The sequence below is a fragment of the Stegodyphus dumicola genome, chromosome 11, assembly GCF_044657685.1.
Source record: "Stegodyphus dumicola isolate Sdum_Otavi_A_Nest chromosome 11, ASM4465768v1".
Classification (NCBI taxonomy): Eukaryota; Metazoa; Arthropoda; class Arachnida; order Araneae; family Eresidae; genus Stegodyphus; species Stegodyphus dumicola.
Window position 1 is genome coordinate 122,965,490 of NC_140778.1, and position 25,429 is coordinate 122,990,918.

General features: G+C 35.5%; 1 protein-coding gene across 2 annotated transcripts in view; it reads right to left on the reverse strand.

Annotated features, from left to right (window-relative positions):
- Positions 1 to 487: 487 nt before the first annotated feature.
- The window catches only part of LOC118203193 (properdin-like), a 42,063-nt gene continuing 17,121 nt past the window's right edge, over positions 488 to 25,429 (reverse strand). The window contains exons 5-9 of one of the 2 annotated variants that reach the window (XM_035375458.2): positions 21,025 to 21,210; positions 14,019 to 14,216; positions 10,960 to 11,112; positions 4,233 to 4,264; positions 488 to 1,499 (exon numbers count right to left, since the gene is read on the reverse strand). In XM_035375458.2, the coding sequence (XP_035231349.2) occupies positions 1,446 to 1,499; positions 4,233 to 4,264; positions 10,960 to 11,112; positions 14,019 to 14,216; positions 21,025 to 21,210 (623 nt within the window). In that variant the 3' untranslated portion in view covers positions 488 to 1,445. Of the gene's footprint in view, positions 1,500 to 4,232; positions 4,265 to 4,413; positions 4,718 to 10,959; positions 11,113 to 14,018; positions 14,217 to 21,024; positions 21,211 to 25,429 lie in introns of those variants that run through there. The other variant, XM_035375459.2, reaches the window with a different exon arrangement.

Below are 25,429 nucleotides of genomic sequence, written 5' to 3' on the forward strand. Positions count from 1 at the left end.
TAGTGGTAGTACTAAAGGTTTTCAATTTTTGTTTAGGTGGTACGGATTAGTCAAAAGGTTGAGAACCGCTGATCTAATTAATCAACATACGTGTACGTCACGTTCTTTTACTTTTGAATTAGTGACATGCTATTTTCTCTAGCAAGGATAATTTATTCTATGCGTTTTATGTTCATAAGCTTTGTAAAGTATACATTTACAAGGTTGAAAAAGTAATTAAAAAATTAACTAAGACATTTTTTAAATTTATTTTTTCAAAGCAACAAATTACCGCATTTTTCTGTGTATAAGTCTCGACGTTTTAGCAAATGTTTTACCAGTAAAGAACAAGCTCTTGATATTTACATTTAGCGAATTTAAATCAAAAGAAATTAATTAAAATTAAATAAAGATATTTTGTTGTGCGTTATTATAAAGATATATGTTTGTTATATGCAGGTTAAAAATCATTTGCAAGTTGTTTGACCACAAAAGATGTATCATAGGGTAGGTAAATAAAAAATAAAATTTTTATTTTATTTAATTTGTAATATATTACATAATAAAATGTCTTGGCACCGGTATCCCATTTGGAATTGTCTAGCGATTATCTAAGTCTTTGCTTAAAGCAAATCCTGATGAATATTGCTGTCTTTCATTCCACCGTAAACTTTGTTATCATCCGTCTAATAATATCACCTTCAGTTCCGTCAACAGTATTTTTCAGAAAACTCATAACTCTAAATTTCAAAATGGTAGAATATCTTTTTTTATACGGGTGTCTTTCCCGATATAGCAGACTTGAAGAACCGTATTTTCCTTGTACCTCAAAATGCAAAAGACGAGATAAAATCTCAGGACTGCTTGAAAACGGTTATCACAACTGAAAACTAAAATAAAATTCTGTCCGCTGTGCTCGAAGCGTTAAATAATGCGTATGTCCAATGAGTTCAGAAACCATTGCTGTCAGAAATGCCCTTTCTTTCTTGTTTTCTTCCGTATACTCCAAATAGAAGTTGAAGGTGAATTGATACTTTCAGCTTGACTTATAGTTGTAATTCTACCCAGATGATCAATTATTAGCGACTTTAGTGATATATATATATATAACGCTAAAACGATTCATACAGCAGTTTTGGCACATGTGGAATCAGTCTTCTGGCTCTTGGTATTCACAATAACGTTTCACATACGTTTTTCATTTTTTATATTTTTCTTCTGGTATTTTAGTAATCTGAAAATCATATTAAAAAAATGCATGCACATTCTGAAAATTGTGAAATGCGTAAACCTAATAATTTTTTTATTCTTTTGCACATGAAATTTTGGAGAACATAAAAGCAAAATTAATTCAAAGTAGAAAATACTTTTTCTTTCTATTCAAAAGTTAGACAATTTTGTATGCCATTGTCTTCTGTGAGATACATAGGGAAAATAGCTTTTGATGGAAATTATATTTCAGTGTTTTAGTCGTCCTCTGATACCCCGGTACCGTTTCCGCTTCCAGAACCTTGTAAATCCTTAAAACGATAAACAAATAAAACGTTACTAAATGAATAAATAGTAGTAGTCAATATAATAAAAAGAATTTCAGGTTTAGCTCGAAAGTAATAGAGAAATTAATTGCTAATAAATCAAAAAGTGTTTGCTTTTATCAGACAGCATTTAGTACCATTCAGTAGAAGAAATTCATTTGTTTTAGCAATGTCAACATCACTGAGCATTACAAGCGAAAATTTCGCGAATGAAATGGTCGAGGAAAAAACAACGCAAGACAAAACCTTCGACGAACAAAACATCGCGGGAGAAAATAAATTAAAGAAAAAACATCGCAGCATCTTGGTTTAGAACACCGTCGTAGAAAATAAAATAATTCAAAACTTTCACAGTTTTAAAAAAATCGTTTTATGACATATTCCAACAAAAAGCAAAATTCCTATAAATCCTCATCAGATGATTGACATAGTGAGGATAATGGCATATAGATCATGGAATTGTAGGCAATTGAATAATTAATGAAACACTTTTAATATGGGTAACCTCATACAGTCACTAAGCTTCCTTCTTTTATATTAGGTTTCTTTTATGAAAAATTACTAATACGACTTTATAAAAGAGATTAATTAAACAATGATTTTTTAATAGTTAGATATGGAAGTTTAAAGTTTTATTAACTGCTTTATGTAGCTTTAATTTCCACATATTTTCTGTTTGATTGTCTCATTCTTGCTTTCTCCGTAAAAATTTATAAGTTTATTCAAAAATATGAAATATAGAGGTAAAAATGTTTTTCATTTTTTCTTATGCTCACAAATCATTATTCAAACGTACATTAAAAATTTTAAAATTTATAAATACATGTCTGCGATATTATCATCATGGATTGACTATGATACTGTTGTACAGTTGCGCGCCTTCAACCTGCACGCAACCAAGTGGTGACAGCTGAAACTGGAAATTAGACAGAGTCCTGCGAAGGGTTTAAGTCCCTTTTTACTCAACTTTAGAAATTACAAATGCGTGCTCTTGACGCTCACAAACTACGCCGACCCGGCGGTTAAAATAAAAAATAAGAACCTGAAAAGAAATAATAACAAGAGACTAACTACGAGGCTCTCTAAACGTAACTAACCTCACCGCGTTTTACAACACCGCTGCTAATTCAGCAAACTTTGAATATCACGTTGAACGATTAACAATTGGCCGAGACAAGCACACAGGCCGAAACGCGTGGTTCTTCAATTTCTGGCTAACTACCTCCGCGCTCGTGAAGTAAGAACAGCACACCTTCGAACTCGTTTCCTTTCTATTTAACTCAAAATACTTCCGCTGATAATTTGAATCCTTGCGCGTTCTACTAAAATTTACATATTCTGGCATTGGCAGTTCCAGGGGAAAGTAAGGCTTGACAGGAAAGATAGTTTAAACTTAAAATAAATGTTAGTTAAAATAAATATAAACCCTACACTGTATACGATTATGCTTTCAAACTAAGAAGTTTTTGAACTGTTTTATTTTCTCACATGATGACTGTTACCGCGATGTTTTAAAACTGTGATGTTTCTGCCTTCCTTTCTTTTCTCCACGATGTTTTGTACGATTATGTTTACCTGTTGCGTTGTTTTTCTCTGGGACATTTTATTTGCAATGTTTTCGGCGGATATCACTTCAGTGCCCTTTCTGGCAATCGAACAATATGGTCGCTAATCGTATAGAACAGGATTTCTTAAACGCTTTTCAGTCGCAACCCCCAGGACCCCATAATACAAAAATTTTGTAGGTCCCCATAAGTATTGCGCAAATCCGACACGCGCTTGAGTGAAAATGGCAATTTTTTTCACTTGTACTGTAATATACTATTGCAGTTTTAGGTCATTAACTTTAATTTCTAATTTTAAGACATAGAACAATGTGGAAATTTTAAATAAGTAACAGACGAAATGACACTGTCACGTGCAAAGCAAGGAAAATGAACGTTTATATTATAAAAAGAATGCGTCGAAACGTTTTCGTTTTTTTTTCTTTGCCTGTATTTTCTTTATCTATTTTTAGATGCATTATGTAAAAATATTTGTAATTGTAAAATTATTATAATAAGTTTAATAAATATCAAATAATAAGTTTAATAAAAATCATTTTTCGCGACCCCCTGCTGCAGGTCCCGCGACCCCTTGGGAGTCGCTACCCACAGTTTAAGAAACCCTAGTATAGAAGATGCTTTTGTTTTCTTGAATCTTCAAAACTAAATTTTGTTCTGTCTCCTTGTTTGTGAAGATGGTATGGATAAAGTCTGTACCTGTGGTAGACTGGCTATTCAACAGACCAGCACATGACGCTCGGAGGTGGACTAATTCTTGCGACGATATATCAAAGAGAGAATTTTGTTTAGTCTTTCCCTTCTACAAATCTGAATAATCTTAAATGACACATCACAGCAGCTGCCGGAATTCTTGACTTGAGCATACTCAGAAATGTTTAGGAACAGCTTGACTATTATATTGATACGTGTCGTTTTACAGAACAGATACATGTAAGAATATTTGTAAGTTAACCATACCAACTCTCTGCCAACAGGGATCATACTCTGCCAACAGGGTACGTATTTTAGCATTTTATAACTATTTTATATTGCAGAATTTCCTCGAGGGTTGGAAGATATTTGGGAATTCGGAAATCTTGTACTAGGCTAGAAAGAATAAAATTTTTTTTAAAAAGTACTCAGTTTGTATATTAAAAATAATTAAGATTCATACCTCATCATCACTGAAATCAGGACAAAGTTTTGCTAAAAATAAAGAAAAAATATAATGAATAAAAATTAATAATTCGATAAAATTTCTTACGACACATCATTTAAGTTTTTATTTCCAGCAGTTGGGAATTAATTTGTAAACATTGCATCAAAAAAAGCACATCAAAAGAAAGAAATACATATTGTTTTAACAGCAGAATTTATTTCAGTCTACAGTTAGTGAAATAATATAATACAGTGATCAAAAAACATCGAGAATGATTCATTTGAAATTCGTGCTTGCATGAAGATATTGCTTGGAAATTTTTTCAGAAGTTGATGCAACATTTATCGACATTTGGCAATACTTTGTACTTCATTTCCTTTAACTATTAGCAAATAAATTCATTTTTACTGGAGGGGGCTATTTGATGAAACTTCGAAAAAACGTATGTTCTTATAATGAAAACGTTTTGCTTTGGCAATTTTCCAAAATGTTGAATGTGACTGGAATGAAGAAAAATAAATTTAATTTTGATTTCTAAATGGAAATTCTACTGTAAAGCATCTGAAATATTGCAAAAATGCAATTATGAAGAAAACGTGTTCAAAAATAAAAGCTTTTTTTTTTTTTTTTTATCAAAATCTCTTATATTGTTACATTATTCGTTTAGTTAAAAAATGTAAGCTGTTTATGAAATATAAAGAATGCATCAAAGACGACGCTTCAGTAGACCATGCACTTCAGTTAATGATCAACGGGTCCGGTTAGGTCAGAGATAGTGTTCTTAGTGATCGTTTTTTAATACCTAAGGCTATTATTAATGCTTAGGGCTAGTATTGCCTTTTAATACTTAAGGATGTAGAGACATTAGGTATTTTCGGAAGCAGGCAAGATGAAAAATTAGCAACGCCTTCGCCGGGAATCGAACCGCGGACCTCTGAAAAACGCGCCCAGCATACAGACCACCACACCACGAAGGCATGCCAAGAAGGCGGGAGAAATATCTTATATACTCCCTCTTTTAAAGGGCGAATGGGGTTTTTAGGGGACCCAGTCACCAAATCCTGGGTGTGGAGAATCATCATCCAACACTCTTTTAGTTCGGGCGCCACTATAGAGACTTTAGGTAATTTGGAAGCAAGAAAGATGAAAAATTAGCAACGCCTTCGTCGGGAATCGAAGCACGGACCTCTGGAATACCCTCCCAGAGTGCAGAACCACTACACCACAAAGGGACGCTAGGAAGGCGAGAGAAATATCTTATAAGGCTATTATTAATGCTTAAGGCTATTATTGTCTTTTAATACTATAGGTTATTATTGCTTTTAATATTTAAGGCTATTATTGTCTTTTATGTATTATTGTCTTTTAATACTTAAGGTTATTATTGCTTTCTAATACTTAAAGCTATTATTGTTTTTTAATGCTTAAGGCTATTATTTTAATACTTAAGGCTATTACGTTCAGATAATATTTTTATTCTCTACATTTGAAAGATTATTTAGTTTTGCGCCGTGTAGATTCCTGAGATGTTTCAAAAAGGTCGAATTTTTTCCGAAATCAACAACGTACGTAAGCTTCCTAGAAAATGCTTTTTCCAAGCGAATCCTTTTTATGTCCTAACGCATAAACAAATCCACAAACATGATTGTATGCTTTGAGTGCAGATACAGCTTAACAATCAAATTATGACTGCTTTCTTTGACTGTCGTATTTTTTCACATCACGGATTTCTATCACCTAATTCCATAATAGCATTTACAATATCCACAGGTCAAAGGCATTCCAATGGAATCTAACAGCTCGAAACAGATTTGTAATTTAAATTTGTTCATGAAAGAATACAAATTTCAATTGGAAAAAGTCCCAGGATATGTTGTTTGCCAATACATACAGCTATATGGATGATATAATTACTTTCAATAATAATAAAGCGATAGAGAAATTTAAAATCTATCTTAACTGTCTCACACTGAATCTTACTAATTCTAATCAACGAATAATAGACTAACTTGAATTGCAAGTTATTAATGATTACATTATTAATATTTTTGACAAACGAAGAGATATTAAATTCACAACTATTAAATTGATCCAAGATTTCTAAAAAAGTAATAGGAAATACTTTTTTCAGTCAACTCAAAAGAATTAGGAACATCTATACAGAAATTGAAGATCTTAAAAGTGAAATTTCAATACTTATTAACACTGTAATTTATTACCAAGTTCCATCAAGTTTTATCAGTTTTTGTATCGGAAAGGCAGACATTAATTTTAAAATTCAATCTTTTAGTTTAGGAGATATAAAGGCATTATCAGAAACCTTTATAAGAAGTGTAACTTCGACGTCTTTAACTGGCAGATTTGTAAAAATACAGGGTGTTTATAAAGTCCCGCACCCATTTTGATGTTTAATAACTCATAAAATAATGAAGATATAAACAAACTTATGGCATTTATTGATTGGAATAACTTACAGTGTCTCACAAAAGTGATGGGACACTTGTGGTTTACAAAAGGAAACTGTAATAATATAAATTTAAAAAACATGTCAAAATTTTTTGTGGGTGTGTTTCATACTTAAATTTAGTAACAATTATTACATAAAATACATTTTCTCAAAATATTAAAATATTAATTTAATAAAAGTACAATTGTTCAGAACGGAGCAAAAAATGGCTCACATAAGTGATGGGACACCATTAGATACTACTACGTACTACAATAAAAATATGTTTTGGGGTTTTTATTTTTACTCAAAAGCAATTGGCAATAATTTATAAAATCGTCTGCAGTATTTCTCTCCAGTTTGTTTTGGAAATTTTGTGTTTTTAGCTCTGTGCAGCCATGAATGCTAAACGAAAAGAAACTTTGCCTGAAATTCGAAAATTAGTTATTAATTTGCATATTGAACGTGGAAAATCTATTAGAAAAACTGCTGAAACAGTTAACTTGAGTTATTCAACAGTTTTCAATATCATTAAACGATATAAAAAGAATCATATGATTCAGGATAAAAGAAGACCTGGAAGAAGACCGACCATCAAAGTTATCCAATGGAATAAAGCGAATTATCGTTCGAAATATTAAAACAAATTCAAGAATGAGTGCTCCTAAAGTTGCTGCTGATTTACAAGCATTATATAAAGTAATTGTTAAACCTGAGACTATTGGAAGAGTAATTCGATTTGCTGGATATCACGGTAGAGCAGCCAGGAAAAAATTCTTCGTAAGTGAAGAGAATAGAAAACTCAGACTGGCTTTCGCAAAATCCAACATAAATAAGAATTCTGATTACTGGAATGAAGTTATATTTGCTGATGAGAGTAAATTTAATATATTTGGTTCTGACGGTAGAATCTTGGTGTGGAGAAAACCCAGGGAAGAATTTCGCAAACAGAACTTGGTGCCAACAGTAAAACATAATGGAGAAGGAGTTACGGTATGGGGGTGTATGTCGTCCGCTGGAGTTGGTAATCTCGTTTTTATTGACAGTATAATGGATCAATACAAGTATATTGACATTTTAAATCAAAATTTGAAATCTTCAGCACGAAAATTGAACCTTCATAACGATTTTAAATTCTACCAAGACAAGCACACTGCTTTGAACGTTAGACTCTGGCTGCTGTATAACTATCCTGAAATAATAAAAACACCACCATAATCTCCAGACTTAAATCCTATAGAGAATATTTGGCAAGAATTGGAATCAAGAATTCGCAAACACACCATTTCTTCAAAGCAACAATTAAAATCGGTGCTTCAAGAAGAATGGGGTAAAATCGCTCCAGAAATCATAAAAAAATTAGTCGAATCCATACCAAGAAGATTAAATCATGTTTTAAAAGTAAAAGGAAATCCAAGAAAATATTAAAACCTTTTAAAAAGTAAAATTTTTGGATAAATATTTGATGGAAAAGTAAGTGTCCCATCACTTATGCGAGCCATTTTTTGCTCCATTCTAAACAATTGTATTTTTATTAAATTAATATTTTAATATTTTGAGAAAATGTATGTTATGTAATAATTGTTACTAAATTTAAGTATGAAACGCACCCACAAAAAATTTTTACATGTTTTTTTAATTTATTTTACTACATTTTCCTTTTGTAAAGCACAAGTGTCCCATCACTTTAGTGAGACACTGTATATATTTTCCTTTTCAGATTTGAATATCTTTACTTTTGTAAATATCGTCTGCGCGTGTGGTTAATTTCAGATAATTTCATTTCCCCGTCTAAATATCTGTACTTTTCTAAATATCGTCTGCTTATTAATTGCATTTTTCTCTCTTTTGCTTTTGGAAACTATTGCAATGTTATGGACTTTTTCCTTTGGGGATTTGTAAAGGACAACGTTTACAGGAGGAGAGTGTCAAACATTGATGACCTAAAAGCCAGAATTACGACTGCAATGGCCTCTGTGGATGCCGACATGCTTGCCGGTAACTGGTGTGAAATTGAATATCGACTTGATATTCTCCGTGCGACGAAGGGGGCACACGTGGAAGTTCATTGACAAGGGTCATGAAACTTTTTGAGTCTATCTAACTATTTATGTTATTAATTTTAATCTATCTTTATTATTTTATGAGTTATTAAACATCAAAATGGGTCCGGGACTTTATAAACACCCTGTTTATAAAATCCCTGTTTATAAATCTAAAACATTTTCTAAAATTTCTTTCTATTCTGGCTGCTATACTTTTATTAAAAAAGAGCCAAATAATTTATGTCGCAATTAGAACTCGATTTGCGTGAAGAATTTAATCTTTTTCGCTATCTTCTCTTTTTTCTAAGACTTGCCAGAAATTTTAAAAATAGATTCTTACTTTGTAGGGATTTATATTTATTTTAACTAACAAGTTAAAGATGAGACTTTTCTATAAGCCTTCATTCCTCTAATTGTCAGGGCCAGAATAGTTAAATGTTGTAGCGCGTGTGAAGGAATGCAAATTTCTACTGCGAAGGAAGTATTTAAAAGCCGATTTTCGGTAGGAGAAAAGGGGGGAGTTATGCTCTAACCGCCTTCCTTTGCCGTAGGTACGTTTGCTTATTGTTGGTTCAAGTGGCTTAATTGCATTTATTTGCTGCCACTAGCTTCGAAGGGGGTTTAAGTTACGGGATCTCGCTGAGCCCTGTAGTCTAGTTCTATCGTTTGTTGATACAGTAGAAGTCCAGAAATCCGCAAAGCCAGAGGATCCGCACCAGAGTTTGTGCGGATTTTAGGATTTTGCGGATTTCAGGGCAGAAAAGATAAGTCATAATATTCAGACTAAAAGTGCAAAATAAATAAGTCGTATTAGATGCATTTAATTAAATTATTATATACATTATTGCAATAACTTATTATATGCATTAACTTATTATTACATATATAAATTGATTATATTATTAATTGTATTATATCAATACAGTATATATTATATTGTATTGCATCGAGGTTTGCCGATTTCGCCTCATGCAAAGATTTCCGGTTTCGGATTCCGGTGTTAGAATCACTATTGCTGAAAAATTTCAACAGCTTTTCTTTATTTTTCTGTATATCATACACAATCGTGTCGCAATTCCGTACGATTCTGCTATAAGCCGAGGAGTAGCACCCGCCTCCATCTTTTGCAGAATTTGCACTTTTTGCATTACCGTCAATGCAACGTGTTTACGTTTTTTAACGTTGCAAACAGTAAAATAATGAGTGCATTTCTTTTCTGTCATTGTATTAAAAAGGGTTGAAGTTCAAAATATTCTTAAATTATCCACAAAATATCCGGATAAAAAAAAAGGCAGCACTAAATAATCTCGTGAAATAACAAAGCTCAGAAAATACAACAACGTGAATCGTGAACTTGAAAGAAGAGTTGAGTGAATCGTCTGCTTTTTTACCTCGATGCAGAACAAAGAACCTGTAAGGAATGATTTTGATGCAGAATTCGGTATTTGACTGTATCTTCAAATTTTTAGTTTCGTTACTTGATTTTCAGTTACCGCCCAAGCAAAGGCGAAGTTTGTTAGCGTCGAGTTGACGCATTGTAAATTTTCAAAGATCTAATAAAGGGTACTTTAACCCTTCTCTTGTGTAGTTTCCTGCTACGCTAGTTTTCATAAAGAAGTTTATATACTGGACTATACAGGTTGCTCACGAATTTGAAAGCAATTAGTAGTTTTGTCTAACCATTCCATAGATCACAATCAGTTTTCCTCCCTTCTTATTAACTTTCCCGCCAATCTTAAATTTGGCAACAGAAAAAATACGCTTGTCTTTGGGCTTAAAGACGAGAACGCCAAAAGATATGTTTTCTGCTAGATGCAACAGGTAGTAAGGTAATGGGAATTTCTTTCATCAGTACCTTTTAAGCTTAATTATTCTAATTATCAATAATTCAAAATTTAATTAAATTAAATTCTGATGTGACTTTTATTGGAATTGGTGCGTAAATGCATTGTTAATCAGTTTTAATTTTTGACTTCTCACTCAAACTCTTAACTTTTCGGCTAACCTGCACAATTTAATAGGATTTATATTTATTTTTAATTTCATTTTTTTTTTTTTTTTCGTTTATACACAAATACCAACTTGATAATATTCTAGCTCAAATTAAGGGAGCCGTACGCGGAGGGGTAAACAAATATGAAATTATACTGAAGAAAAATGGAAATCAGAATTCATCATTTGCATTTATTGTGAGTAATATACGCATTTTTAAATCCCTTTCAAATTTCATAGCTAAATAATGTATGCTTACCGTATTGTTCCTCTCCTTTTTCGTAGTCATCCACACTATTCCCAGGACATCTGGCTCCACCATTAGCTGGTTTAGGATTGTTACACTGTCTTTTTCTAATTACTGAATCTTTTTTGCAAGTCCATGGACCCCAATCACTCCATCCGCCATTCACTAAATAACAGAAAATATAAATCTTAAGAAACTTGTACATTTTTCTTGAAATTTCCAATTAAAAAATTATAAGTGTCAGATCTCATTTCTTAAAAAGCATTCCAATTCCAATATAACTTTTACAACACACTAGTTCCTATGCAAACTATTATCTTTCTCTTTCTCTTACGTTTCTCTTACGTATCCGTTTTTAACACCACTGCGATGCATGACACAGAATGGTATATATGAATGAATGCAATTAAGGAGTTTCTTCCTGTACTACCAAAACACCTACTTTGATAAACTGTATTGATTCTCCATCATAGAGAACTAAGAAGAGAAACGAAAGTGAAGATAAAATACTATGTATCGCGGGTCAATCAGAGGTGAAAAGAATCCGAGGCTCAGTCTGTAATGGAGTTAAAAATCTAGCAAATTCATCCGAAGGAGTTATACACAGTATTGCCGAAACTCGAACCTTGGACCTCTCGAATAGTGTGTACGACTGTTACACCCCGAAGGAATGCTGGAAGGAGGGAGAAAATACCTTATACAGTATTTAAAATTATTTGAAAAGTGAGTCTCCGACGTACCAGTAATTTTCTGGTAGAAACTACCATGCCGAAATTGATTTTAATTTTTGAGATTCTCAATTTTAAAATCCCCGTGGACCTCACTGCCTCGCACGAGCCAAGAGACATTTAATATCAGTCGCAGAAGCTCGTTTTGCACAATCTGTAACTTGGCAAAGTCGTTACCAGGCTGCTTTAGTATAGGTGAAAATAGTTTATGAATTATTTTCTTTCTTTCTGCATGCCTTTGTGGTATAATTGGAAGCATACTCGGCGCGTGTTCGAGAGGTCTAGCGTTCGAGTTCCGGCGAGGGCAAAGCATATATTTCACGTTCCCTGCTTCAAAAAACCTAATGACTCTACAAGGGGCGCCGGAACTAAAGAGGTGGTGGTCGATAATTCGTCACCACCGGAATTTGACAGCTACGCTCTTTACTCCCCAGTCGTCCTTTAAAAGGGGGTGTATTTTCTCTCTCCTTTCTGCATACCTTCGTGGTGTAATTAGAAGTATAACTGACGCATATCCGAAAGGTCAAGATCCGAGTCTCGGCGGGGGGCATTGCACATTTGTAATGTCTCCAGCATCCAAAAAAACCTAATGACTCTACAAAGTATGTTAACACTAGGCGTAACTCTTTCTCTCTCTATCTTACGCACACACTCAGAAGCACTCTTTTTTACACTGAATACTCAGATCCAAGCTCTTTCCTATGAGATGCAGAGGTCGAGTTTCGATCCTCATAGTCTTATGGATACTGAATGAGATATACACTCATACTCGAAAAATAAGCAACAAGCGCTAAAAGGAAAGGTACGAATATAAAAAAAGGAGAATTTAAACATATAAATTTACATATGAGGTAGAAGATGCATCGCCGACTGCAAAATAATGGCAACGAAAATTAGCATGAAGCGCAATCCTGCAGTCACACCGCAACGCCTTAAAAAGGGGCATGGCGGATCTATGCCTGAGTTCGCAAGCAGCAATAGTTCAAAGTAATCCGAGATAGCCAAAGGGAAAATCATGAGCCTAAGATACCATTTGCACGATGGAATGCATTGCAGGACTGTTGGGATGTTGCAAGTTGGTTCAAGACAATCTGTTATTACGAGAGAGCTAAATGTGCATCGTAATGTCATCAAATGTCTGTGGAATCGTTACCAAGGGGATCAAAACCATTGTAGAAAACGCGAAACTGGACGCCAGAGGATTAATACGCATTAGGCGTCGCATCTCTCTGCTGCTGCAAGATGTCCATATCTCGCCAAACCAGATTGCGTCAACTGCAAGAAGTTGATTGTTCGTCAGATGACCTGCGTTTGTGTTCCTTTGTGCTTATCGCATGTCAGAGCGCTGTCATGTTATAGTTAGGCCCGTGAACACTGCAGATGACGTTAGAACAGTGGGACATATACTCTTTATAGATGAGTCTCGATTTAATACACTAAACAATTCCCGAAGGGCAATGATAGGGCGGAAACGAGGGACATGCTATCGGTCGCCAAGCATCGTCGAAAGACACCACAGAGGAGGAGGTTTACTTGTGCGGGCTGAGATGGTAATGAACAGCTGCACCGACCTCTACGTGATTTCTTTTGGTTCCGTCACAGACGTCCGATATCACGACGAAATTCTACACCCTAATGTGCGACATTTTATCGCTGTGACGGGTGCCGATGCAATGGTTATGGACGCATAAAGCTCGAGTTGTGCGGAGTTACCTGAAGAATAAAACCATTTCACATTTACCTTGGCCTGCTAGATCATCGGACCTGAATCTCCTAAAGCATGTGGGGGAGCATAGTGCTGCTGGAACTGCTGTTTGTGTAGTCTGCTATATAGATTGCAAGTCGTCGCCATCGTTCTCGTCACCGTTCAGTCTGTCTTCCCTTGTGCTATGATTTTCAGATCCATCAAAGCTGTTAGATGTTCTTGTTTTCTTGAAGCTCTTCACTGTAACAGCTGTATCAGTCTGAACCCATGCATCCAAAATCCAAGAACAGATCAATTAGTAAGACGAAAATAACCACTACGGGAACAAACTCATTTTAAATTTAGGAGAATTATCTTTCTGAACACCCTGAGGACGGGGAAATTGACGCTAATATTTAAAACATTTTCAGAATTTTGCGCTAAAATGTAGCGGGTGAATTATATGAGTAAATACGGTAAATAAATCAAATCAGTCTTAACTACTAACCTATTTGAAAAGTAAGTGAATTTTGATGTATGAAGTTACTAAAACACTTTCTGCAGTAATTGTCGTTATTAAAATACTTGTATTCTGTAATAATTTAGATTAGCTGCTTAGTCCCCCCAATGACTTTAATAGCATTTATGTATTTACTTACCTTTGCAATTTAAGGCTGCATGAAGGTTGGGGCACAACCCCGTTTCAAGGAATGTGCCTTGACACATAGTACCATTGTGAGCTGGAAGAGGTTTGTTGCAGCTGCGTTGTCTGAAAGAGACCGAAGTATTTTCTGCTTGTTTACAATCTGGTGTGTAGCAGCCACCCCATTCGCTCCACTCAGACCATCCACCATTCACTAAAAGAAAACTCACTTTATAACACGAGCATAATTAAAATGGAAACTACATTAGCATCCTACACTAATGGGGACATACGAATAGAGCTTGTGACATTTATGATTTAACTGACAATTATCTTCTTTATTTTATTAATTGCTTTCCGATGTTCCTTGTCTAGTAGCGATACTAGCTTAGACCAGAAGTTAATGCAAATTGTACGCCAAGTCGCATAGTTTAAAACTGGGCGTAATCTTAACCAGACACTCAATGGATCTTGTTCAGGAATACAGATGACAGATGAGAGAGGGCCCCGGACACACATTGTCTGAATTCTGCAACTGTTTAGTAACAACACCTACGGTGCCCCACAAGGAACGCATCGGAAGTTTATTAAGACGCTACATATGCTGATGCAGACATTAGACTATTTTACATACTACTACACAGATACTAAATTTTTATAGAGACATTAAACAGAAACACAGGTTCTAAATATTAATGCAAACATTCCGCAAATGCACAGATATTAAATAATACTACTAAATACTAAATAGAATGCAGACACAGATACTAAATACAAATGCAGATATTACGCAGATACACAGATACAAAATACAAATGCAGACATTGCACAGATACACAAATACTAAATATACTACTACATAGTACACAGATACTACATACTGATGCGGACATTATGCTATATATATTACATTTTGTTACATAGATATTAGAAACTAATGCAGGCACAGGTACTTGATACTACACAGGTACTAAATATTTATGCAGGCATTATACAGATACTATGGCGTTTGGGCTTCCCTGCTCCGAGGAAACTTAATCTCACTGCAGGTCGACTCTCCCTTTGGGCACATCGTGGAGGTTCAACCTCCACTATTACCCTCCAGAAGAGCCGCGCACCACATGGAGACGGGCCCCAGGCAGCACCGGTCGTCAAATGCTCCTACCAGTCGCTTGGGCGGGCCCGTCGCAGCGGGACATTATCCAGCGACCCCGGGGAATAACCCCCGGGTTACTAGCACCACGCCGCGCTAGGACATGCCAGACTCCGAGGCCGGCCAATAAGTGACCTTTCCCAGAGCCTTCAGAACCACCAAGTTCATAAATTTTATACCCCCGTGGCCGAGACTGCCTAGGTACAGATCCTAGCCAGTAGCTTCGCAGAGTTCTCTACGTCGAACACTATGTTTATGTATATGTATATGTTAAGTATCTGTATAACCCCGGGGGGGTTATACAGATACTAAACATATAAACAACATACAAATACATAAGCAGTACACTGGAGCAAAGTGCTCCAGCGTGACACAAGTCCCGCCCTAATTGTACGCCAGCGTGACACAAGTCCGTCCTAATGCCTCCCATTATATATTTTTATTTCTTAAAAGGTCGTTACATGCTAGTCTGGCACTAGCATGGGCCACGCCTCTGTGAGTGGGCACGATGTTATGTAATGGTCTGGGAATCCAGCTTCGCCGCGTACACAGATGTTAGAGGAAAAAAAATTCCATGAAGTATTCCGGAAAGGGACACGGCCGGTGACGAAATCGGGTTATGATGGTCTTGAATTAAGCGGTCGGGGGAAACTTTGTTGTAAAAGACATGGGTTTTTTTCCATGGGGAATTTCGTCCTATTCATCCTGCCAATGTTGTAATGCAGTGGTCAGGATTCCTCTCTTGAGATGGGATTTAAAAAATAATGTGGGCACGTTTTGAGCATCTCTGTTGCCTGCTGCCTCTTTTGCAAGGTCATCTACTTCTTCATTTGTTCCGGAATACAGCCGTTCTCTTGCGAACTTGCTCGCAGGGTATAATTTTATGAGGGCAATTCACGCTAAGATTTATTTGAGCTAACGGGACATCTGGCTCAGCCAACATAGTTCCAAGGTATCAGAGTCAGTTGACACATGAAACCGACTCCATTAATTCAAACAAATCCTAGTGTGAACGATCTTTCTTCTGTGTGTCGACTAGGCTCACCAGCGGCCGAACGGTAAGATCGCTGCAGTTCAATCTGGGGTTCGAATACCGGCGAACAGGCTGGCTGCATGAGGGTTTCGTGGTACTGTCCATGTGAAAGGTGTATAGAAGCCAGCTTTCCTCAGAAAGTTTTCCACGAAGGCATTCCTTCCCTTAGACAGATAGTCCTCGAGTGCTTTGCCGTAATCAAATACACCAAACCTATGTGTCGACATTCTCCGCGGTGACTTCCTGTTTCCGCGGTTGTCACAAAGGTTCCTGTTTCCGCGAAATCATCAATCTTCATTAACCCCCTTCCCAAAGGGGTTACATAGTGGGGGGGGGAGGCGAATGGACCTCGGCCTCACCCGAAGTGTAGGAAAGCAAAAAAAATTAGATTTAGGAAAAAGAATTTTGAAAATAAATAATCGAAAAATATTTACGATCTCAGATCTTTGCACGAATGAAGTTAATACTGTATTTAAAAGGAGAGAAAGATGTTCAAACTCTGCGATGATTTTGGCAATGAACTAAAAGATCATTTCCTAAATTAGAAAACAATATTCTTCCAAAATTCTGCATAAAGGCGAGGCGAGTTATAATAAAATCTTTCAGAACAAGTATTCGTTCTAAAAAGAAGTTCTAAAATGACGTTCGTTCTTCTAAAACGACTTCTGCTTTGGTTTTAATTGCGCCTTTGCAGCTTTTAAATCTTTCATTTATGCAAATCCAATAAACTACATTTTCCTTATTTCTATTCCGAATTCGATACTGATAACCTTCATAAAGGGCTAAAGATTTTTTTTTCTTTTAGTTCCAATAATGTCTAAAACATCTATATTGATTAACATAAGATGTTAAAATAACAGCTAATATTGTAGCAGAATTATAAATAGAATGAAATTAAAGATTTCGAAAGGAGCCTAAACTTAACGAAGACTAACTTAGTCACAAAGAAACTGCCCAGCTCTTCTTAATGACTTATCATGACATTCCCTGAGGAGTTGTGGGAGGGGGACTGTACCAACACCTCCTAACAGAAGAAAGCCAGGACACTGGATTGTGACGTCACAAGTAGTCGTCTGAGTCGAAACTCCGAGAAGGCAAAGAAACGAAATAGGTTACGCGCTAGTGCCGCACTTAACATTGCTTTCACTATTTGATATAGATATTTGGGTTGGATTTTATTCAAAGATTGAACACTTTTGTCGTTTATAATGCAAAACGATTAATATCGATCGATTAATATTTCGAATTTACTATTTCAATTTTCGATTAATATTTCTCGGATTTTAATATATTAAGAAAATAAATAAATAAGATTTTTATAAATTCTTTGGCCAAAGATAAATGCTAAACATTCATACCTTGTAGGTTATATTCAAAAATAACATAAATAATATTGACCATGATTTAACTACAGACGTTTACCGTCAAAACTATTTTAAATTATAAAAAATTACTTCACAGAGAAACATTGTGAAATATAAAACAACTTGTTCCTATAAATCTACTAACAAACATATTGTGCATGAAGACAGTTGTTATTGGAATATGGTTTAATTTCTATCAAAATATCTACTTCCCTGCTTATTAAAGAATAATTAAATTAAAAAAAAAAAGGATTGCAGGCGTTCTGTAAAAGATAAGTATTTCCTTAAGATCGTCCTTTCTATTTCATGGTTTAAATGGTATGAAGTAACACTTCCAAAATTTAAAAAGGAGGTGGTGACTTCTATAAGGAGGTGTTGACTGTACTCTCCGAATTCACCGGAATAGGAAGAATTTTGAAAAACGCGCAAAGAGGAATCGAAGAAACAGAACTAATTCATCTCCGCTACATGTGAAGCTCAGTACGGAGAATACCGAAGGTTTGATGGAGCTCGAAAATTAGTTTATTTTCCCCTTCCCAACCAAAATACGTATGTTGTAGATCTGCATAGATTTTGCCCCGCATTCGCCTCGCATTAGTTGTAGAATTATCAACAATTTAAAAATTTAAAGGTTGAAGTGGAGCTAAGCCTAACGAGGCTGCTATTTATTATCATTGGAAACTCTCAGAAGAATAGAGAATTAAGTCAGTTTCAGTATTGTCTGAAAAATTTGTCGTCCTACCGGCTGTCTGAATCGCTTGTTTTGGCGTAGAAATTCTAATTTTAATTGTAAAAATTGTTTTATTAAGCTATTTTAAACTGTATTTGGTGTTTTAGGATTTCGGATTTTACAACGTTTAATGAAGATTTAGTTTTTATTTATTTTTGCTTTGCCTCGAAGTAAGAACTGAACTGATTGAATTAGAAATATATCTCTAATGAAATTCGAGGAAATGAGTTTAAATGAAGTGCAGCAAAAGATGTGTATAATTTAATAGGCCGTACAAGTTCTATATCAGATATGTACTACAGTTCTTCAAATATTATAAACAGAAAACACGGGATGGGAAAAAACAACCTACTCCCTTTCTTCTTTCTTTTCAAGGACGAATAAAAATCGAAAAGTACTTTACATATAAGACTATTTTTATATAATCAAATAAGACAAAGAAAATTTTGAAACTTTAATTTAATGACATATGTAAAAATTTTAATGTAATAGGAAACATAAAACTTGACTTAATTGTATGCTATAACAGCCGCGTCTGCGACTAGGTGCCCGGAAAAGACTTTAAAATGTATAAAAAATATATAATTAGCCGGTGTAAAATCACTCGTTCCTGTAAGAGAAATGAAGAATTCTGTTCATTGCTTTTAAACTCCTCAGTTAGTTCATCAATAAATTAAATTTGAAAGAAGAAATAAATGCCTTATGATTTATCGAATGATAATAAGCCAGTGCTTGGAAGAAAAAACTTTTATTTCAGACAGCAGCAACATGTTTCTTGTAAATCGCCGCGTTTTCTGATTAAATTTGAAACATTAATATCTTACGCTTTGCCGAGTGGCAACACATTGCTTTTAAATACCTTATGATTTGCAGAATGATAATACACTAGTGCTTAGAAGAAAAAACTGTTTTCTTTCGGACAGCGGCAACACATTTCTTGTAAATCGCTGAATTTGGTGATTTAATTCGTGAAACAAATATATTGTCCAGTGGCAGCACATTTCTTTTAAATCGCTGCGTTTTATGATTAAATTTGAAACTTAAACATCTTACGCTTTGCCGAATGGCAACACATTACTTTTAAATCGCTCAGTTTGTTAATAAAAGTTTCATAAAGTTCGCACTAAACATAAAGTAAATTAAAAAAACAAATAAAAAAATTCAGGCTTAGAGGTAAACATCATTGGGTGGAAGAATTAAATGTATTTAAAATTTGACAGCTCTAGATGCCACCGGTTTCCCTCAATGCCAGGAAAATACATATATACGTGCATGCATACATACATACGTAAATGCTTATATACACTGCTGGCCGTTAAAATTGCAACATTGCAACATCATGAAGGAAAGCATATACAAAAAACATTTATTGTTCGTAAACAGTATGGGATGAATCTAAAATGATTAAATTTGTAAGCAGTTTGGGTGTTTACAGAGGTGCGAAATTAGTAGAAACAGCTGCTCCCTTTGCCATCTAAAGCGGGCCTTACCTGGTTAGGTATGGAGTCGAACTAGGCTTGGATGATAGAAACGGGCAACTCATTCCATGCTGCTTCAAGTCTATGCCACACTTCATCAACCGTGTTGACTAGAGAGGGGTGGCGGGCCAGTCTCTCAGCAATCCATGATCAGATATTTTCAATGAGCGACAGATCTGGAGACGGTGCAGGCCAGGGCAGCAATAACATACCCTGTGTATCGGGGAAGGCCACAACACGACTTGCAACATATGGTCTTGCATTATCTTGTTGGAAGATGACGTTTGGCAGGCCTCGAAGATATGGCACAACCACTGGATGTGAGGTGTCAGCAATGTACCGATCGGCGTTCAAATTACCGTCGATCCAAACTAGAGATGTGCGTGTCGAGCACCCAATGAGTGACGAAACCATTACACCAGGTGCAGGGTCCCGATGTCGATATCGAATGCAAGCAGGAGACGTGCGGTTTCCTCGGAGGCTCCAGACACGTATACGGCCATCAGAATACTGCACAAATAACCGGGACTCGTCTAAAAAGACTACGTTGTGCCACTCTTGTATCCAGCTTTGTCATTCGGCGCATCAAAGTCGCCTTCTCGCTCTCTGCTGTACTGTCAAGGGAATTGCAGGGCCGACCTCACAATATATCTGTCCTCTCGGGCGTTAGTCATAGGAGGGCGTTGAGATCCTGCATGCCGATGAATATGACCCTTAGCTACCCATTGATTCCATATTCGCATGACAGTGGTTAGATATTGACCATTGTGACGGGCGATATCACGGAACGATAATCCACACTCTCGATAGGCAACGATCCTGCCTCTATCGCATTCCGAAACTTGCTGGTAAGCATTTCTTCTTATTATTCGAGGCATAACACGATATTCTGAGCAAACTCCGACCTTACAAAGCGCTTTCCGAATGAGAAATCCACTACACTTTTCTTTTATGCAGTGTTTCAGATGTCGTGTCTCGCTCCTGTGTCGTCCAAATGGGCTGAAATACTAATAATATGTACATCCTAACCTCTTCTTCCTTTTATGTGATTTTGACGTTCGTCAGATCGTTGCCTCCTATCGTTGCAATTTTATTGGCCAGCAGTGTGATTGCACACATTAATACATGCATGCATACACGCATACATACATACATACTTACAATACATACATGCATACATACACACTATTCTTCATTATTTAATAACCGATATTAGACTTAAAGGTACTCTTTGTACTCTGCGCCTGTTCCGCAGATAACTCACCTGGGCAGAAAATAAGACTTCCGTTGCAGCTTCGTATCTGCATCTCATCCGCTTCACTTCTATCGCAGTCTGCACCTCCGTGTTGAGGAGGCGGTTCATCACAAGCCCTCCATCTTCTTTGTTCGCCTGCTCCACAGGTTACTGAGCATGGAGACCAGTTCGTCCAATCAGACCACTCGCCATCAACTAAAAACATAAGTACATGAGAAATTATAATTGAAACTGAGACACACTAATGCAGAATTACGCATTAACGCTTACATAGTCGCCTCCAGATGTGTAACGTAAGGAATATTGCTGTCCAGCCGTCAAAAGATAATTTAAGGGCGTTAGGTGGTTCTCATGACATTTTAATAGTCATAAGTAGCAAAATCAGAAGTTCATTCATAGGCAACTAGATTTTGATTCGTTAAAAAGAATAGTATAAGAATTTTTTTAAATGATCTAACTATTCAACTTTGTGTTCAGATGGCGTAAAACCGACCAGTCATAGCTAAACAAGCACGCGGAACGAACACGCGGAGCAGTCATAGCGAAACAAGCATGCGGAACAGAGAGATGGAAAAACTTCCAGCTCTCTGTTTTAGTTTTAATTTATTTTTTCTTAAAATTTTTCTTAAAATCTTACTAATACCTTACTTACTAATATGTTCTTTTAATTTCTAAGTCTGTAGACACAATTTATGTAGCATATATCTATTTTCTCTGATTAGTTACGACTTAGAGCCTGTTGAATAAGTGGGAACAAAATTAAGATCTTTTATACCTTGTGACTATCATAATTACGATATTTAAGCCATCATATGCTTTAAAGAATTTGTAACAAGAAGCACTGTGTTACACCAGAGTTCAGGTAAGTTTTAACTTTTTGAATATATTGCGTTATATTTATTTGCAATAAATGTTATATAATAAATCTAAATTATATGGAACACAGTAAGCAACCCTATACAATAAGAAGCAGAAACAAAAAGTTGAGAGAATACATATTTTGTGCATAACTGTGCTTTTAAAACTCAAATGGAAAGCTATGAAAATAATACATAATTAAAATAGGAAAACCCTATATTGTAAAAGAAATAATCTAACTCTAATGTGCATGTGTGTATTACGTTGGTTTCGAAGTGACTAGTTTCGTTTCTACTTTTCTTATTGGACGTAGCACGACTTTGACATGCAATCTAAGTGCCTTAGATTTAAAACAATTGGTCACTTACTGGAGTACCATCTGATGTTCTTTTTGAGACCATAATCATAAAGCATCGTCATCGAACCCATTTGTAATTTCTCCAAGCGTACAACATTACTTAAGTCTTTCCTTTGATTCAGCTAGGGTACAAAATGTTGAACGGATTTGCGGTTTTGGAGCCATTCGTTCACTGCACTCTTTATTGACGGAATTCACACAGGTATTTTTCACTGTTCTACTGAGGGATTGGCATTTTTAAATATTTTTACCCCGTAAATAAGAATACAAAATATGCAAAATATATGCACATATATTTCACATATTTTGTATTCTTATTCAGGGGCACTATTTTACATTCATTTTAATCTTTTGTGCAAAAATTTTACCACCAAAAATAAATGTAATATAATGTTAGTGGTACAAATACCACAGCTTGAGAAACGTTCTTCTAAAGTCTTTCATTTCTGTTTCATCGCAACAAAATGATCAAGGAGATGGAAGGGAAAATGTTATGCAAATTTACCAAACTCCTGAACGCCTTGCTACGACTGCAGTACTTTCCAACCAATTTCCAACCAAAACAGCTATCATCGCACCGATTCTAAAACCAGAAAGGATCCCACTCTGGCTGCATTGTACAAGCCGATAAGTTTATTATCGACCCTAAGTAAAATTGCTGAAGCTGTCATACTGAATAGAATACAAGACTTCTTAAAAGACAATAACATCCTCATCCCTCAGCAGTATGGGTTCAGGAGTAAACATTTCACCACGCACCAACTCTATCGTGTCACTGGCATATTCACAAAGCCTACAGACCATTTCTCTAGGGTCTGCTTTCATTGGATGAAACATCTGCTTGGCGGTCATATTTGCAATGGCGAGTTATCTTGCAATGGCGAGTTATCGCCCTGTAGGCATGGTAATTAACGCCAAACAAACGGAAACAGCGTTTATTTTATACGATATTTTTTTAGCTTATGAATGAAAGCTTGGAGGAATTGTGTGGAATGTATTTTATATAACTTACTGATCTTATTAATAGTTTATTTGTATTTGAATTAAACTTTTTAAAAGTACGTAATTGTTTTACAAGAAAAAGGTGTTTACATGGAGATAGTATATGCACTTTTTCGTCATTTCTGTTAGAAAGAGCCTGTTGTGTAAATTTCCATAGCGCATTAATTTATACAAATAAAGGAATATTAAAAAAATAAACCAAATGAAAACATTCAGTAAACATTTAAGGGCGTCGGATACCTATTCTTTTTTACCTAAATTATGAAAAGTAATTATTAACTAAAATTATATTTTATTCCATTATGCGCTATTTCTATTGAAACGCTTTTCGGGATCTTGGATCGTAATCTTGCTACTGGTACCTACTAAAAGAGTACAAACCAGTAAATAAAAATAAGAAAAATTAACAAAAATAGAGAAAATAAAGGCGTTTAATTTTTAACACCTCACCCAAACAAATAATGACGAAGTCATTCAATAAAGTTAAAATAAGAATAAATCCGTGTAGAGCAGAGTTTATGATAGCTACGAGCGAGGATAGAACCGGCGATGAAGAAGTCTGAGACTTGTTTTGCGCTCGTTACCTCCGAGCTGCGGTTTCTCCGGTGAGTTATGCACAATTTTTGGTACACCACGCTTTAATACAAATTCTAAAGGCGATGAACCAAAAGTCGCCAAGCACTAGGTTCTGTAACCCTACGTTTCCTGTTTTAACCAATCGGAGCAAATAGCAGTAGAAACGGTCTGTAGGCTTTGTGAATAAGCGTATCACTGAAATGATAGCAGAAGGATTCAAGAAAAGACTCATCACAGGAGCTCTCTTCCTCGATATTTCGAAAGCCTTTGACTGTGTATGGTTATAGGGCCTCACCTACAAATTAATCACTCTGGGCTGCCCAGATTACATCATAAACATTATTAATTCCTATCTTTACGATATACGCTTTGTCGTTCGTTATAACAATACTCACTCTACACGTAAAGTAACTTTCGCCGGCTTGCCTCAAGGAATTTTACTTTCGCCCACCTTATTTTCAATTTATACGAACGACATCCCTCACAACCCCCTCACTACACTAGCACTTTATGCAGATGATACTGCGATCCTCTATCAAGACACGTCCATGGCCGCAGTCGTACAAACATTACAAGAACACATCAATGCACTAGAGTCCTGGATGATCAAATGGAAGATAAAAACGAATGTGGAAAAATCTGAAGCTGTGTACTTCACTAAAAAAAGAAATTTTGACCTGAATATCACCCTCAAGATGTACGATGTCAGCATACCCTGGGCCAAGCAAGTTAAATACCTCGGTGTCATTTTAGACCAAAAACTCCCTTAGACCCCATACATCACATATATTTTGAATAAGTTTCGGCGTACTAGAGCATTACTCAACCCCTTAATTGCCTGAAACTCCGTTCTATCTATCCAAAACAAACTTCATGTATTCCGATCCATGCTGCGACCAATTGTTACTTACGCCTGTCCCGTCTGGGGTTATGTATGTAAAACCAATATGCTTAAAATCCAGCAATGCCAGGATATCACTTTAAGAAGAATTTCCAACAGTCCCTGGTTTTTCTGAAACGAGGCCATCCATAATGAATTAAACATTGATAGCATCAGCATTTGCATTGCAAAAACATTCTTTAATAATATCCGAAAAAGTCAATAATAGTTCCATTCCTAGATTGAACTACGACTACACTGATGATGAAAACAAAAAAATCTGATGTGTACACCACATGACTTCCTTGTACGGAATATTAAATTATATGCATTTTTCTTGCATTTTATTTAAACTTATTAGATTGAATTAAACCTACTTTGCCGACAGCGCATAAACCACAATAGAATAAATGCATTCTTTAAAATTCACTTTGTTTACCATAGCGACACTCTGGCGCTAGGTTTACTTAACAGTATTATATTTCATTCATATTATAACTCAGAATGCACAAAATGTATATCATTTAAAGAATTATCTAATCATTGCCACATGTTCTATTCAAATACTATAATAAAGCTAGAACTATGTATAAAAGAAATTAAGCAAACAAAACAAAAAAGAAACAGTTTTTCACAGACGATTGAGTATTTCTCATTTAATTAATTCAGTTCTCACTTCGCGACAAGGCAAAAATACATAAAAACTCAAAATATCTATATTAAAAATTACGAAGTAAATC